We start from the raw sequence: 17,982 nt of genomic DNA on the forward strand, positions 1-17,982 counted from the left end.
GCAATGTATCTTTGAGGAGGATGGAGCAATTTAATGTTTATTTAATGCCCTTTATAAACATAGAGCCACTCTTTGTTTAGGATTATGAAAATGTTTCATTTCTTGGTTCATTTGGGAAATCATCTTGATTTTTCTTTTTTCAATTAAGACTGCTTTTGTGTGTGTGTGTGCCTTGTGAATCTTGAGCTCAGATCCAAAAAAGAGGCATATTTCAATTTTTTTCAGTTCCAACACCTCTTTAGGTCACAAGCCATTTCAGTAAGTCTAGTAATATGCTCTGTATTTCTGTTACCACTTCAGAATTAGTGGATACTATGGCCAGTGTTCAGTCTCTTCTGTTTCTCCAAGAAATTGTCAGGAGGAAAGAGAACAAAGATTTATTAAGCATGTACTATGTGTGGTTAAGAGCTCAGGTGCTAGCCCAAAGGTCAACAGTTTGAATCCACCAGCCACTCCTTGGAAACCCTATGGGGCAGTTCTACTCTGTTCTGTAGGGTCACTATGAGTCAGAATCGACTCAGTGGCGATGGGTTTGGTTTTTGGTTTGATGTGTTATCCCAAATCTAACCACTTTGCATTAATAAGCCCAAGGTGTGGGGAGAGAAGATAGACCAAAGCTATTAAGGTGTACCAAAAGAAAAGCTAGAGAAAGTACCTCTTGGTGTGTTGGTAAATCAGCTACCAGCAGAAGCATCTCAGGACCTTTGATCACTGTTCCCTCATGCATAGTAGATGCACTCTGATCTTGTTTTATTGTTATTGGAATTGACTCAGCTCACTTGATGTTTAAATTAACCTTTTTTTTTTTTGCATGGCGTGTTTACTTGAACTAGAGTCCTAGACACTCAGATCATGTTTCTGTCAGCAGTTGTATATCCTCACCAAACTTACTGGCATTAGAAGCATTTAAAGAGGTGAGGAAAAACAATCTAAAGTAAGAAGTATTTTGCAGTATTGGTGTGCTGTTGCTATAGACATACAAGTCAGAGCATTCCTTGAAATAGTGATGAATTAAAATGAATATGGCACGTAAGCTTAGTTGAGCCGATGGTGTAAACTAGATGTATCTCTCTGAAGTTCTTAGTATGACAGGAGGTCTCTTTAAAGAGTGCATTTGCTGAACAGTCTTTGATACAAACCAAGGAAGATAATATTCATCAAAAAAAGCCAAAGAAATTCTTATTGTCACAAGTCACGAGGCAAGTACTCAGAGGCTCCTTCTTACAACTTGGAAAATGTAGAATTTGCACTTATCCCACAGGCCTCCAAACAGATTGTCTCTATGTAAGAGATTTGTGTGTTAGACAATGAACACCTCAAAGTCAGTGAATGTTATTAATCTGTATGCCTCCTCTGACTTAGTCTTGAGGGGTCTATCAGTTTGTGAAAGGATCACAAGTGTAAAATTGAAGATTAAAGAAATACAAAAAATAGATGTAGTTTGATAAGTAAAATTAATTCATTATCCCCCTTAGTAATTTTTTTTTTTATTAAAGAGCTTTTGAACTTTTTTTTTCCCTTAAGTAACTTAGAATAAGGAATACACTGAATATTTGAACAGAGAAACTGGGGTTACAGATTAAAAGTTAAAAAACAAACAGAAAAAAAAAACCTTCAAAAAGAGAAAACTAGGGTTATGGTTGATAAAATTATTAATAAAACCAAATTGGAAAATACCCTCACAAAACCAAACAGAAAATCTAATCAGAATATATTATGAGGGCTCAATCCCAGGAAAGTTGTGAAGATAAAAGTAATAATTTGGTACTAGAATCCAGTGAATTTTGTCAAGAATCCAACTGTATCCATGAATTATATCAAGTTGAATGGGACAGGGCTGAACGTGACAGGGCCTGTGGTGAATGGGTTTTCATAGCCGGAAGGTTCGTTATTTATAATTTTGACTTTAAAGCAATAAAGCCTGCTTTTACATGGATTTATACTTTATCTTTTTCTAAAAGGGATTTGAGGTGACTTGCAAAATTAAACACACAAAAAATGGGCCAAAAAACTAATTTTTAATATAAGGAAATCCATGGGAAAATATGCTTCCAAATGATTATTATCTTTCATTTGGTCACCTTAAGAGGGAATACTTACCCAGTATTGCTGTAATTTCTTATAAATTTTAGGAATTCTTTTAGAATCGTTTTTTGACCCAGTTTATAAACCTACAAGAAAGTCTACTTCATTGCCTTAAATAATCACACTTTTTATTAACCCAGCTTCATTTCCCAGTTTATTCACTAGTTGTTCCAATGACTTTTTCCCCCCCAAAATTAAATTCATCCTTGGTTGATAAAAATATGCTACCAGGGAGCATATCTAGAACTATGTTTTGTCAATTCTGAAAGTAACTTTGAAAGAATTCCAAATATATTTTGAGTAGTGGATGCATTATTGGAATAAGTATATATTGCCTCTGGGAGTGATTATTTTGCATGGGAGAAGGCTCATTTGCATGAAAAAAGTTCTGTCATTTTGCTTTAAAAAAAGCATTATTTTATAGTCACATCTCAATACAGTAGTGATGGTTTTCATTTCAGAATTGTTTTTTATGTTTCTGTTGTTTTGAAGTAGTTGTCTTTTAAAGAGCGAGAGAACTTATTTGGAAATAAATCCAGTGATCTTTAGTGAAAGATACTTGTCTTCTTAGTTTAATTGAACTAAGCTATTCTTTAAAAGCTATGGTTGATGTAATCCCTAATTTAAAAATTCTCTCTGATATTTACATTGTTTTATTTTCCTTGGCTTAATATATCACCTTATGTTACTCTGATTTCCTAAGAACATTTATATACGATTAACACTAAATCAGTGCTGTCATACCAAAATATCAGTGCTTTCGGTAGAACCAAAACCAAACTAAACTTATTGCTGTCGAGTGGATTCTGACTCACAGTAACTTTATAGGACAGAGTAGGACTGTCCTGTAGGGTTTCCAAGGCTATAATTTTTACCAGTGCAGACTGCCACATCTTTCTCCCACAGAGCGGCTGATGGACTTGAACCACTAACCTTTTGGTTAACAGCCGAGCACTTTAACCATGGCACCACCAGGACTCCTTTCTAGTATTGCATTGGTCTTTAAATGGGAAGGATATTTAAGCAGTATACTAAAGGATCACCTGAACTAGTTAATGACATAATTCTGTATGTATGTATACATGATACTTGTGTATATTTGTGCTATTTAAAATACTTCATGAAAGATAATTTTAAACCTTTCTGGTTTAATAAGATTTATTAAGTTGGGGAAGAATAAGTTAGGGAGGATAGATGAAGCAAGAATACAATATAGTTACAACTGGTAAGTTGGGACATGAATTCAAAGGAACTCATTTAATATTCTCTTTTGTGTATGAGTTGAAAAAAAAAACCGGTGGAGGAAACTGACAAAATGCCAAATGAAGTGATTTTTTAAAAAAGGCACTTAAAGGTCTTTTAGTCTTTTCATTTCCATTTGATATCATCTTTATTATTTTAGCTACGCTTTCTTCTTTTTCTTAAATATCAGAATTTCTTACGCTATCTCCCTCAGGAAATTGTATACTGTATACAGTATACAATTTTGTATACAAGCAATGCTTTTGAGATGGTCATTCCATGTTAGTAAAGAGTTTAAAAAGAAACAATGCATTTTCCAGTGCATTGTCTTACTTGTGGGATAGAGAGCACTTTGTATTAGTTGAGATGAACACTCTCAAGACTATTATTTTTAGATTTTTTTTTTAATATTATATATCTTGTTGTTGTGTGCTGTTGAGTCCATTTTGACTCATAGCAACCTTATAGGACAAAATGGAATTGCCTCATAGCCCTTTCATGAAAGTGAGTATCCCACCCACTTTTTCTGGCTCTCAGGTTTCTTGGCACTCTACTTTTCCTGCTAAAAGTATTTGCTGCGCTCCAGTGGGGATTTGTGTAACTGTGAAAGATTAAAAAAAGTCCATTGAAGCAAAATGGCTGGAGTATCAGGTGTAAATGTGAGGTAGTGCATCCAGGAAGTATGATTGGGTAAAAATTTAGTCTCCTGGCTTTTGTACAACTAGATAAGCCTTGTAAGCACATTTATGGTTTCCTTGTGATAGTTGGTGCCCTGGAGGCACAGTGGTTAAGAGCTGAGGCTGCAGTTCAAACCTACCAGCCGCTCCTTGGAAACTCTATTGGGTGGTTCTCCTCTGGTTATAGGGTTGCTATGGTTTGGAATCAACTCGGCAGTGATGGGTTTGGTTTGGGTTTTAGTTTGTCATAGTTAGGGAGACCTTATAGGTTTGGTTTTTTGTGTATTTTTATGTATTGCAATAAATCTTGCCACCCATCACTGGTACAACAGACAGGAACCCACCAAACCTGATGCTCACGGACCCCCAAGGTTTGTGGGACCCATGTATTCCCAAATGATATTTCTCAAAATTCATATTACCAACCAAAAATTTAAACACACTGCATGACTCAGCATGCTTCCATTAATGAAAACACATGGTATTAAAAAAAAAAATTCGTAACAGAAAATAATGGGGTCTTGAAAGGGATAGGTTTTCCTAGGCTGTAAGTTTTTACAGGAGTGGAGTAGATTGCGAAGTCTTTTCTCTTGCGGAGCCACTGGTGGGTTCTAACCATCGACCTTTCAATGAGCAGCTGAGTGTTTAACCACATGTGTGTACATATATGTTTTAGTATGTATATTATTTTTAGGCAGCCCTGTTATATATGTGAAGGAGTCCTGCTAGTACAGTGGTTAGGCACTCGGCTGCTCACCAAAAGTTTGGCAGTTCAAACCCACAGCTGCTCTGTGGGAGAAAGATGTGGCAATCTGATTCCATAAAGATTACAGCCTTTGAAACTCTATAGGGTGGTTCTAATCTGTCCTGTAGAATCCCTGTGAGTTGTAATCAGCTCAGTGGCACACATTTTATATGTGGGTCTACACTTGTTTCCAGGTTTTGATTCCAGTCATTATATCAGTTCTGTATCCCAGTTAAGATTTTTACTAATTTTAAATTGATCTTTCTAAAATGTAATATGTGATATATTCCTAGATCATTAGGAAATTTAAAAGGTTGCTTGGTAAAACCCAATCCCATTTCCTCCATTACATGTTAAGCGGTAGAAAGAATCAATTACTAATGTTTATGATCTTTACTTTCCCATCACCAATCATAAAAGCATTCAAATGTAAGCCAGATAATTTTTGTGAATAAATGCCATGTCACATTTATTAGTTGCATCAGTAAAATTACTAAGATGAATTTTTCTTTAATATGGGCTATTTTCTACATGGCTAAAATAGTTCTAAAATATGGCTGCCTTTGATTTATTGTCTCTTTTCTGTTTACACATTCTTTTCTGAATGTTTGCTTTATTATGAGGATCATGTCCACTGAGGATAAGACAGACAGTAATGGAGGAAAGCTGCGTAGAAAGGATTTAGGTTAAACCTTGTGGATAAAACCTGTTGGGTCAGGGGATATAATGGTTACCTAGACAGGTCATGAGGTCGTTGTAATTTTTTCAGTCATCGGAAACATTTGTTCAGTTTGATGGTCGTGTGAAGAAATCAGATGCAGGTAATTAAAATTGTTACGGCATTGTGGTAGGCGAACACATCAAGTGACCACATAAAGGTTCCTTTATTCCTAAGGCTTTAATCTACCTTCAATTTTCTCTTGGGATGAACAGTAGAATAGCAACATTATTCAGGATACTTTGTGGTTACTGAAGAATAAGTTATTTCCATCTGGATTTCTAGTTCATTAATTACCTAAATTCTACCTACTTCTTTAAGACTCTTTTGAAGAGGATAGTCAAAACATTACAGTTAAATGGGGGTAACTTCTGTGGAAGTATTTGACCTAAAGTATAGACTGGAGCTTGCACACTGGTGGCTTACAGACCATAGTTTGGCTCATAGTGTTTTTTGTTCTTTTTAAAAATTGAGTCAGCACTGAATAACTGAGAGATTAAAAGTAAAAATCTAGGCTGGCTGTTATCAAACAATTGGCAACATTTAGCAGTCATTCCCACAGGAAAGTCACCCAAGTAGACCTGAGAAGCCACTTGTCCCCTTTAGGCAAGCCATGCACCTCGCTTAGCCCACTTCACACATTGATTGGCTTGCCTGAGCCCTGATATAGGTGTTTGGAACATATTAGCTAAATCTGAATATCCGAAAGTTTGTAGCACCTTGAGATATAGGTTATAAAAATGAGTTATCTGTATAAACCTGTATAAATCATGTATTGGTTTTAAGACGACTTCCTGGGCTAATTCATCCCTCTTCTGTTCTTCTGTACCTCCTTAGTGATGTTATTTTATAGATCTTCTAAAATTTATTATAAATATCTAATTGTATATCCTTGTAGTGCTCCGTGAGCTGTTCCTTCAGGGTAAGAACCATGAGTTATTTTGTTTTTTGTTCTCAGCATCTGGTGCCTGGTACACAGTTAAAATTAATTCATCTAACTTTAGTATAAGCATTTGAGTGCTGTTATCGCTTCCTGTTTTTGGAAAATATATGTATATAAGCTATTTAAATTTTTTTAATGTTATAAGCAGCTCCTTTGGTAAAAGAATATTTTAAAAAGTTATTATCTCAATAACTTGCAGTTTTCCAGTTTAAAGAAATTTAAAAGAGTACTGAAAATACAAGTTCCTAGCAGGTGTACAGGTTCCTAGAGGGGAAAAATTTGAGTTAGGTAAATATTTTAAATTTTATTTAAAAATAAACATTCTTCTAGGGTTTCTAATACTCTTAGCATTTTTTAAACAAATAAATCTCTTAATTACCATTTAATTTTGCTTTTGCAATAAACTGAAACTGGCAATTTTTCAAATCCCACTTGTTTATTTTATTTACTTATAATCTAGCCATTTTGGAATTAGTTTTATTTTATATAGTTGATTCTTGTTATTTGTGGTACTTGGGTTCTTTATGTGAAGTAGCCCCAAATCCTGGATTAGTAGATACTGAACCATTGCTCCTAGGGGAAATACAGGGTTAGGTTCCTGCGAGCCTCTGATCACCTTGTCATCAGTCAGTAAATAGCGTTGCTTTATATGTGTTTCTGTCTAATTGGTATGGATTGTTGGTTCATTAACATTGAACTCACAGCCAACAGCAGTTAACTCATGCCTGAACTAGCATACATATTTTCTCCACAAGCCACATCATTGGCAGCACTGCAGCACCATGCTTAGGGGCCATTTTAAACAGTGAAATCACCAACAGCAACGACAACAAGAAGAAAAAAACACAAAAATGTGTCTCTAAATAGACCAAGAAAAGGACACATCTTTATAGTATAAGAGCTGAAATAAGAAGGCAAACATTGCTTTGTTTGACTTCAGCCGGAAACGTGTGCGTTGGGCGACTCAGATTTTTCACTGCTCTGCAACATGCCCGCAAATGACTGTGAAAAGGCTGCGAGCATTGATTTTGGGGTTACAGACATTTTATTGAGTAGGTGATTTCACAAATACGGAATCCTTGCGTAACAAGGATCCACCTGTATTACTGAAAGTGTTACATGGAATCTAGCTTTCTTCTTTTCAGGGAATTAAAATTGATAAAGGTTTTAGGAATTTTCAATATATTTTGAGATCATTTGGGCTAGAGATGAAATTATTGCCTGTATCTGTGTATTGTGTTAGCGTCTTTAGTAGTTTTGAAAAGTGGAAACAGTCTGCTGGTATCTATTTATATCAGTGTTTGAAAGATTTTATTAAAATTTTTAATTAAAAATGTGGATTATTTTTTCCTAACTTGTATTTAGTTTATCTTAAATCCCTGAGAACCAATACCGTGTTGCCTCTTATCCATATAAGTAGAAACTTTGGTATTGATCACATTTGCAGCATAAAAGCAAATGACTGTCCTTGGGTGGGTGAGTTGGATTTTTATTTTTCCTAGTGATGGTTGGTGGTTTTTTCTAGTTATAATGTTTTTAGCACTTTTTAGGCATTACATTGATGATTTCTCCTCTTCTCTTAAGCACCAACTCCTTTTCACAAAAGATACAGGAGTTGGAGGAGTCCAGCCCCATGTTTTCAGAAACCAGAATGTGTCTGGGGAAAATGACTTCCCACATTAATACACTAGGCATATCAGATAGTTGTCAGTATACCCAGAGGGAACATCCTTCTCCAGCTCAGTTCTCTTACTAGACTAGGTAGTGTCTTTAACTTTACGAGGTAGAATATTGTAACTCTGCTTACTTAAAAGCGAGATGAGACTGCTCTGGTTTATTCTTGTATCCTTTAGTTTGTTTCACTAGCTACAGTTCAATTTTAAATGCTCTTTACCAGCTGCATTCAATTTCTATCATATAAAAACCTGAAATATGCCTGAGAAAATAAACTAGGACAAATTAGGTTTATTTTCCGTTTATCTTTTGATGTAACATTTCAGGATCAAATTTGGCTTGTATTCCAGACTCAGGGTGCCAGAAAAGTAAATAAGACACAATACTCAGGCTTATCTTTAATAGTCTTGTTATGGCCAATTAGGCTAATTGTAGTGCTGGTCAGAGGCTTCTAAATAGGAGGGCAGTAGCTCCTGTAAATACCAATTTCCAAATGGTGTCTCTGTTCCAGTCCATCACAACAGTTTTAAAACCAGCCTTTGTTTTTGTTTTGTTGCTTTTTTTTTTTTAACAGGAGAGCCAGTGTAACTCCTTCAGGACTGGAGTGACACACTCTGCACCGGCATCTGCCTCGTGTGACTCCTCATTTTGGCAGCAGCGCTCTGCTAGGCTGGGACCTCTGTGGAGGTCTGCCCTTTCTTTTTTGGAAATCTATAAACTGCTACACAGTGTGTCTTGTGGCAAAGGTAAAAAGTGCATAAAAGTTCCAAACTTCCCTGTAGAAAGTTTTTCCATTCATTCCAAAGGGACTTTTCTCCTCTAACATAAGTCGTATCTTGTCTGAACAGCATCTACTGAAAACAGCCCACAACTCTCAGCCCCACAACACTCAATTGTTTTTTGAAGAGCTGTTTTTTCCTTGTAGATGATGGAGAAAAGAATATCTTTAAGTGCTCAGTAGCTTCAGCTTTCAAAGCTTTGGTTGTTCTCTTTATAGTCTAGTTATGTAACCTGAGAACACTGTGTGCTGCCCTAGTGGCTGAAGCAGCCCTCTTTTTTGGATTCTGGCCCTTAAAATAACTTCTTTTGTCTTTGGGTAAATTGGGATAGGCCTGACCACTTACTTAAAGAAGAAATAAGCAGTGCATGTTTGATAGTGATGTTTACTCTGAAGCTGTTGGCTGGGTTTTGCAACCATAGAAAGTCGTTTGTAAACGCTAAGCTTGAAGCTGTGCATCGCTTACTTGCCACAGCTTTATGGAGAGGAATTGAAATTGGAGCCTTTGCAGCTGTGGAGAGGCAAAGAGCTCTACAGTCTGAGGTGTGATACATTTGGTTCCCTACAGATGTCTGAGGTTGGCTTTGAAGGGCTGGTTGATCCAAAAAGAATTTTGCTTTTTTCTTAAGTTCTTTAAAGAATGGTGGTACTTCAGGCATAAGCTTCAGGAATAGTCTTGTTTGCCACCACGTCAGAACAAATTGTTGTTACTCCCGGTGAACACTCAGAATAAAACACCAGGTCTGTACCGCCGCGATGCTGCCTCTCCAGCCCTGGTTATACTGTGTAGTTCTCTAGCAGATGATTTAATGACCTAGAGTTCGTGTTACTGAAATGATTCTCCAGGAAGCTTATGAGAAAATGTCAGTAGCTTGTAGGTCTCACTGATTAACACAGAACTTGGTGTAATAGGTAGTGTTGTGAAAGTGGAACTTGGACTCTGCTAAACCCATTCCCACTAGTGCAGTTTATTTTGAAGTAGTTGAAAGAAATTGGAGGGAGAGTGGTGTTTCAACTCCCAATCTTAAGTTTTGATGGCCTATGTAAACTAAACACTTACTTTTTAAGAGTGGTAATATACCCCACCACAAAAAGAGATGTGGACAAGACTCAGGGAAACCTAACTTCTGACTTCAGGTGGTGTTTATACCTGCTCTCTAAATTCAGGTCAGCAGGTGGGAAAAACACGTAGTATTTTGGCAAGTACCCAGAACTCATGGAGAAAAGGAAACTCAAGGTGTTTATTTCTTTTAGAAATTTCTAGAAAGTCACATCAATTCAACACTTGTGAATAAACACACAATGTGGGAAGTGTGTAGCGTTTCATTTTCTGCTGTTCTAGGATTTGTGCTGACAAATGGGGATTTGAGACTTTTTTCCCTTAGATTTTTTTTTTCCACTAAAAGTTCTGAATAAATTACTTTGGTTTTCAATATAAATTGTATCACAGGCATAAGTTTTAATCACTAATTACTCCATCACTCTGTAATTACCTGTTTCTCTAAACTAAGGAAAATTGCTTCTTTAGAGGATAAGACTCAGTGAGAGTGATTAAGGTGTGTTTTTTGTTCCCCATATTGTCCTTCCGAAAAATTAGTAATTGAAAATATTTCATATGGGCCAGATCCTTTAAAAATGAGTGTCAATGGTTATCCAGATTACTTAGCCATGCTGTAATTTTATTTCATTAAATATCATTTGGAATAAGTGGGGCTTTGGTTAGGACTGAGAAATAATCTTTGTTTTATGGGAATTTTGTTAAAATGAGATTTACTTGCAGTTGGGGTGGGAGCAGGGTGGTGGGGTGGGACGGTGAGAAATGTTATTTTTCTTAAATAACTCAAATTGACATTAGTGGACGCCACGCTTTCATGATAATACACCAGTTCTTACTCTGCTTCTGTAGATGAGTATGTAACAGTTTCTTTACCACTGTGCACATCATCTAAATTTAGGAATTTCACACTTAAGCCTTCAAAAAGGTTTTTTTGGGGGGTGGGGAGGGGTGGAGGTGAGGTGAAGATGAGGCGGGAGCTGAGGGAAGGAAAAAAAAAATACAGCCAGATTTGAAAATGCTAGCTCTGTCCTATAGGATTCAGAATTGACTCAGCGGCACTGGGTTCTGGGTGAGCTGGGGTTAGCATTAACGTTAAATTATTATTGCCCCCAGAGAACAAAAGAATTGAGAACAGCTTCTCCTGACATTGTTCTGACAAGATGAGACTCAGCAACTTCTAAAGGGCCTTAAAAATTTTAAGCTTCTATTTTTTTTTAATATGACAAATGTTTATTAAAGGACTTTGAAAGCCCAACATGCTTTTAAAAATACTCAATTTACTTTTTGAAAATTGATACATTCACAAATTTTACAAATTTTAAAGGTACAGGAAGTACTTGAAAGTCTCTTTCCCTTCCCTGTTCCACACAGTTCCGATCTTCGGAGGCAGTCAGCATCACTGGCTTCTTTTATGTATTTCTGGACGTATTCTAAGACAGTGCTTTTGGAAGGGAAAGTTGAAACTTACTAAAATATTAGCACTAGCTCCGATAGGCAAACTAATTACTCTGAAAAATCAGTTTGACCCATAGGCTAAAAGATACTAATAGTAGACAGAAGAACTATAATAATATAATTGTTGCATTATTATAAGATTACAAGAAAAGAATGGGTATTTTTGCTTCATTTGGCATTTAGCAAGCCGATAGATCTTTTATTACTATTTAAATATGGTTTGCCATTCCTAGGGACTCAGGGAGGATGCTTGCCTAATTTCATTTGGAGGAAACCTATTTAGCGGAACAAATTTTTTCTGCTGTGGTAACTCTAAAAATTTTTCATTATGGAAACTTTCAGACATGATAGTACAAAGAATAGTAAAGTGAACCCCCACCCCCAATATCCCTGTAACTACTTCAGTTTGCTCAATTGACTAGATAAAGAGAGAGAGATTTTATACATACACTTGCACACATACCTACCAGGCCATAATCTAACAAAATGAGTCCTAATTCTTTACTGTCTAATTCCCGGTTCACACCCAGATTTTCCTAGTTGTCTCAGACATTTCTTTTTATGGTTGATTTGCAACAATAGCTTTTAAAATGCAATTTTGATGGCTTACAATGTTGTTAGCCTGATAAGAAAACAAGTTAATCCTGACAAGTAGAATTAAATACACTGATTGAAGAATGAGTGTAAAGCAACTACCAAAGCCAAATAGCAATTCCAAAAAGAAATTAGACTGTTTAAAAAAGAAAAATGTTTTTTGAAGGATTCTTATACCAGTTACACACATGACTGGAGCCTTCAGTGTAGACCTCTCTTACCTAGCGTTCTGTTTATGTATATTCTCATGGTTAATATCACAACTGTTTGTATTAGTTTTTTTCTGCCTTTTGACTGTGTGAATGAAGAGTATTTAAAGGAAAAAAAAAATTGGGAGTAGATTTCCTAAGAAGGAAGGAAGCAATCTGAAGTGTCTGATAATTCATCTTGTTGCTGTCTTCACAGACTAACAGATTCTCTAATGACACAGGGCAGTGTAGGACACGGAGCCGGAGGGGGAAGAGAGAGAATTTAGAGTAGGAGCTTCTTCATTTGCCTTCTGTTTTAACTGCCTTTCTTTTATGCTGACTAATAAGAACCTCCTCTTTATGCAGTATACAAGTCCCCGGAGTATGAGTCCCTCGGATTTGAGCTCACCGTGGAGAGATTAGTTTCTATTGGCTATCCCCAGGAACTGCTCAGCTTTGCGTACGATTCTACATTTCCGACCAGGTAATTTTTCAAGATGTTTTTGGACTAAAGCTTCTCTCACTACCCCTAAAATTAATAATTCCAAATTCATCCCTGACCCTCCCTTCCTCTCCACCCCACCAAAAAAAAATCCCAAATCTTTTTGTTTGTGTTTTGGTTGGTGTTGATTCTGAAATTACCATGAAATTTTTATGTACCCCATATCTTTTGTGTTCTTGAATTTAGTGTAGCTTATTGCTACTGTGGAGCTCTGGTGCCACAGTGGTTAACAGCTGTGGCTGCTAATCAAAAGGTCAGCAGTTCGAATCCACTAGCTGCTTTTTGGAAACCCTATGGGGCAGTTCTACTCTGATCTATAGGGTCGCTATGAGTCAGAATTGACTCGACAGTAGTGGGGAAAGAAACGGGGTGGTGGTCACAGTTGCTCCTACCTATGGCTGTTGGAGAGCAGTTACTTGTTTTGCTAAAGTAGTTAACTTGCTCCTACACTTAGCCTTCTTGGCAGTTTGTGTCTCTGGATTTGATTGGGAAGAGTCAAGATTAAGATCATGCTTATTTTAGATGCCATCATATATTCCCAAAATACAATATATAACAGGGAATTATAAGCCTGTCAAATTGCCCAAGGAAATTAAAAAAAAAAGTTTTTGAATGGCACCAACTGTATTAAGAGAAATTACGGTTTACGCCTTGTTTGATCAAGGTGTCATTCCTTACAGAAAACAGTTGCGATTATTTATCTGGAGAGAGTAAATCTTTTTCATTTGCTCTGGGATTAGTTTTTTAATTTAGCCCCTAAGGCTATATCGTTTTGAGGCATACTTGACTTGCTACAAAGTTTGAACTAGATGAGGCTGGCTCATGGTGGTGGAGTAGTGTGGTAAGTACTATGTGAAATTATTGCCTCTGTTTATTTGCTTTATCAAGGATTTCTTCATTTTCACATAGGGGACTTGTCTTTGACACACTGTATGGAAATCTTTTGAAAGTTGATGCCTATGGAAACCTTTTGGTCTGCGCACATGGATTTAATTTCATAAGGGGGTGAGTACAAAGAACCTATAGTCTGTTTCCAGTGTTTTTGTAGTCAATGTGAAGATGACATTGTCTCTGCTAGGTGTAATATACTTTCCTGCTCTCCCCACCATTAAAGAGCATATCCTTTACATAAGAATAGTTAACATTTATTAGGCAGTTAGAACCTGAACTAAGCTGACTTATAAACATGGTTAGCACTTAGATTTTGTCAAAATTACGTGCCTTCTTAATTATGCAGCATCCAACAGAGCTGATCTTGAAACTTGCCAGTAAAGAGTTGTAGGAGCTTTGATTTATCCGAAATTCTAAGATTTTTGTTTTCTCCTTTTTAATGCACTTCTTAGGTAGGTGCTCAAAAGAGGTATGTACATAAAAGTGCTTTGAAAATTTTAAAACTACGGCAGTTTAAATGACTAAGAGATTGTTGTCGTTAGGTGTCGTCGAGTCAGTTCCAACTCATAGCACCCTATGCACAACAGAACGAAACGCTACCTGGTCCTGCACCATCCTTACAAATGTTGCTATGCTTGAGCCCATTGTTGGCAGCCACTGTGTCAGTCCATCTCCTTGAGGGTCTTCCTCTTTTTTGCTGACCCTATACTTTACCAAGCATGATGTCCTTCTCCAGGGACTGATTGCTCCTGACAACATGTGCAAGGTATGTGAGATGAAGCCTCGCCATCCTTGCTTCCAAGGAGCACTCTGGCTGTACTTCTTCAAAGACAGATTTGTTCCTTCTTTTGGCAGTCCCTGGTATATTCAGTATTCTTTGCCAACACCACAATTCAAGGGCGTCAATTCTTCTCCAGTCTTCCTTATGCATTGCCCAGCTTTCGCATGCATATGAGGCCATAGAAAACACCATGGCTTGGGTCAGGCACACCTTAGTCCTCAAGCTGACATCTTTGCTTTTTAACGCTTTAAAGAGATCTCTTGCAGCATATTTGCCCATTGCAATGCGTCTTTTGATTTCTTGACTGCTGCTTCCATGAGTGTTGACTGTGGATCCAAGTAAAATGAAATCCTTGGCAACCTCAGTCTTTTCTCCATTTGTCAGGATGTTGCTTACTGGTCCAGTTGTGAGGATTTTTTTTTCTTTATGTTGACGTGTAATCCATACGGAAGGCCCCTGGTGCTGTAGTGGTTAAATGCTACAACTGCTAATCAAATGGTATGCAGTTCAGATCCACCAGGCGGGCCTTGGAAACTCCATGGGTCAGTCCTACTCTGTCCTATAGGGTTGCTATGAGTTGGAATTGACTTGACAACAACAAGTTTAAGAGATTATTGCAGCTAATAAATTATTATATTCTCATGACCAACATCAGACATTTGATTGTGTGGTTGGAATTTTTTTTTTAAACATAAAGGTTAAAAATGAATGCAGAATAATAATATTTAAAATAATAGGGATAAGCTTTATTTTCATAATCAGAATCTTCCCACTGTTGCTACTAATTTGAATTTTTCCACTCTAGTAAACAGCAGATAAAATTTAGTATCTACCGTATTGTTTTGTGAAGCTTCCCAATTATTTCTTAAAAAACACAATATCGCAATTTGGCGATTTCTAAATTGTGGCTTTACAAATACACAAATTCTCTCCTGTTATACTATGTAATTTACTATTGACACTGTATCAGGGTCAGAAGTCCAAGTCTTAAAACCAAAATAGGTTAAGTGTCAGTCACTTATGTAACTTTTCCATATATGACTCCTTTTCAGTGGCACAGTCTACACTGACATTGTTACAGAGACAGTGTCTTTTTGCTAAATACCTTTTGTGGTAAGAGGCACAAACTAACTGGAACTACGTGAGAGCTTCTTTTAAATCTGTGGTCATAGCAGTGCCCCACTTGGAATTGAAGCATCTGATAGATAGGACCCTTCAGCTGGCATTAGAGACCTTAGACAGGATCCCAAAGTACCTGTGCATATATAGTGAGAACAGTGTGAAGTAAACAGCCCACCCCGACACATCTGGGCAGTCCATGGTTCCATCCACCTTTCTTTTCCTCTTCCTTTCATGAAGGATTTATTCAAGATCCATGAATATCAGGAGGCAGGACTTAGAAAGTAAAGTGATTGCAAGTAGTACTAGTAACTTAAACTATTTTATATGTAGATATTATCACTTATAATTCAGAATCTCAGTGAAGATGAACCAGGGCTCTGTTTATTAATGTCTGAAGAGGGGTTTTTGTGTTATGGCAGAGGTTGGGGGTGTGTTAGGTAGGCAGAGAAGAAAAGCAAGAGAATAAGTTCTGTAAATAAATACTGCAATCAAATTCACTAACTCAAGATCCACATTCCTCCATTCCACACCCAAATGAGCAATAAAGTTTCTAAATAGTTCCTTTGGAAATGCATGTAATCGTGCTTTAAAAGTAAGTCACTTATGAGTAAATGCACAGTCATTCAAATAGCACTTAGCACTGTGCAGTCTTCGGAGTCAAAAGAAAAAGCTAGTGGAGAAGGTAAGACTGAGAGATGGAGGAAAAGGGAGAGAGAGTATATTGAAGTATAGTGGCGGATAGGACTGGAAAGTCTGGGCTCTGTCAGGTACCACCTTACATACCTTGGGACCTTGTTTTTTGGATCTTAGAGGCATTTAAAGTTAGAACAGGGTAATATTGACGTCAGATCTTTATTCTCTGGGTCATAGAAAGTTAGCAATAATCTGGACTACGGCTGTTTTCTTTCCAAGTCTGGCTCCTTTATGATACAATACCTCCACCAGAATTGATTTTTATTTGAAATATAGGATAGCATGATAAGACACTTAATTTTAACAAAATGTGATTGCTAACTGTATTTATAAGTCACTTTGAGTTCTAACTGCCTAACAAATAACTATAACTATCCTTAAAGGAATTACCCTTTAATGACGGAGGGAGTAGGAAAGTAGATTACACATAAGGAGACAAGATCATCTTACTAAACCTGACTCGGGAGAGTATATCATTACTATTCCCTTCCACCCTAATTGTTGTTACATAAAATCTTAAATGTCTAAAAGGTGAAATATTCCACCAAGCTATTCTTTGTTAGGAACTCTTACTTCAGAAAAGTGACTAAGTCAGGGAGCTACTGTGATTTTATATTCCTAACTGGAGTTTATGCCATTTGTAGTTAACAAACTCAAGCAGAAAGTTATCCAGGTTACTCCGAGTATGAACTTTAAATTTGGTTTCCTTTATTTAGATTCTTAATCTCCATGCATTCATTGTGAAAATTGTGTTTTTTTATATTTCAGTCTTTCTCCGTTTTGGTTTCTCTTTTTTTTTTTTTTTTGTGCTTTAAGTAAAAGTTTACAAATCAAGTCAGTCTATCATACAAAAATTTATATACACCTTGCTATATACTCCTAGTTGCTGTCCCCCTAATGAGACAGCACACTCCTTCTCTCCACCCTCTATTTCCATGTCCATTCAGCTAGCTTCTGACCCCCTCTGCCTTCTCATCTCGCCTCCAGACAGGAGCTACCCACATAGTCTCATGTGTCTACTTGAGCCAAGAAGCTCACTCCTCATCAGTATCATTTTCTATCTTATAGTCCAGTCCAATCCCTGTCTGAAGAGCTGGCTTCGGGAATGGTTCCTGTCTTGGGCTAACAGAAGGTCTGGGGACCATGACCTCCGGGGTCCTTCTAGTCTCAGTCAGACCTTTAAGTCTGGTCTTTTTATAAGAATTTGAGGTCTGTATCCCACTGCTTCCCTGCTCCCTCAGGGGTTCTCTGTTGTGTTCCCTGTCAGGGCAGTCATTGGTTATAGCCAGGCACCATCTAGTTCTTCTGGTCTCAGGCTGATGTAGTCTCTGATTTATGTGGCCCTTTCTGCCTCTTGGGCTCATAATTACCTTGTGTCTTTGGTATTCATCATTCTGTTTTGCTCCAGGTGGGTTGAGACCAATTGATGCATCTTAGATGGCCACTTGCTAGTGTTTAAGATCCCAGTTGCCACTCTCCAAAGTAGGGTGCAGAATGTATAACATTTTTTTTTTTTTTGATGATTGTCTTCCTTTTCTTGAATCATTTTATTTTGCTCTCTGAGGTCCTTGTGCATCTGTAGCACCTTCCGTTCTTTTCACTTCATGGTTCTATTCTCGGTCTCTTCTCTTCCTTCTCTGCATCCCAAGCAGCCTCATCTACTCTAATGGTTTTCATGACATCATTAGTTACCTCCGTGTAGATGATCCCAGTTAGCTCTGAAGTCCAAATCTATTTAAGTTCTTGACTTATGTTTCTATTTCCTGCTTAAAATCTCTGTTTACTTCAAGCTTACTGTATACAAAATGTTGTTGAGTGCCCTCGAGTCGATTCTGAC

The 17,982-nt window shown here is 37.1% G+C and overlaps 1 protein-coding gene across 1 annotated transcript in view; it reads left to right on the plus strand.

The window, feature by feature from the left end:
• NT5C2 (5'-nucleotidase, cytosolic II) overlaps positions 1-17,982 on the plus strand; it is a 91,983-nt gene that overhangs the window by 60,108 nt on the left and 13,893 nt on the right. Inside the window, exons 4-5 of the mRNA XM_064269369.1 lie at positions 12,523-12,640; positions 13,568-13,663. Of these exons, the coding sequence (XP_064125439.1) occupies positions 12,523-12,640; positions 13,568-13,663 (214 nt within the window). The remainder of the gene's footprint in view (positions 1-12,522; positions 12,641-13,567; positions 13,664-17,982) is intronic.

Source organism: Loxodonta africana, chromosome 16 (assembly GCF_030014295.1).
Source record: "Loxodonta africana isolate mLoxAfr1 chromosome 16, mLoxAfr1.hap2, whole genome shotgun sequence".
NCBI classification, from domain to species: domain Eukaryota; kingdom Metazoa; phylum Chordata; class Mammalia; order Proboscidea; family Elephantidae; genus Loxodonta; species Loxodonta africana.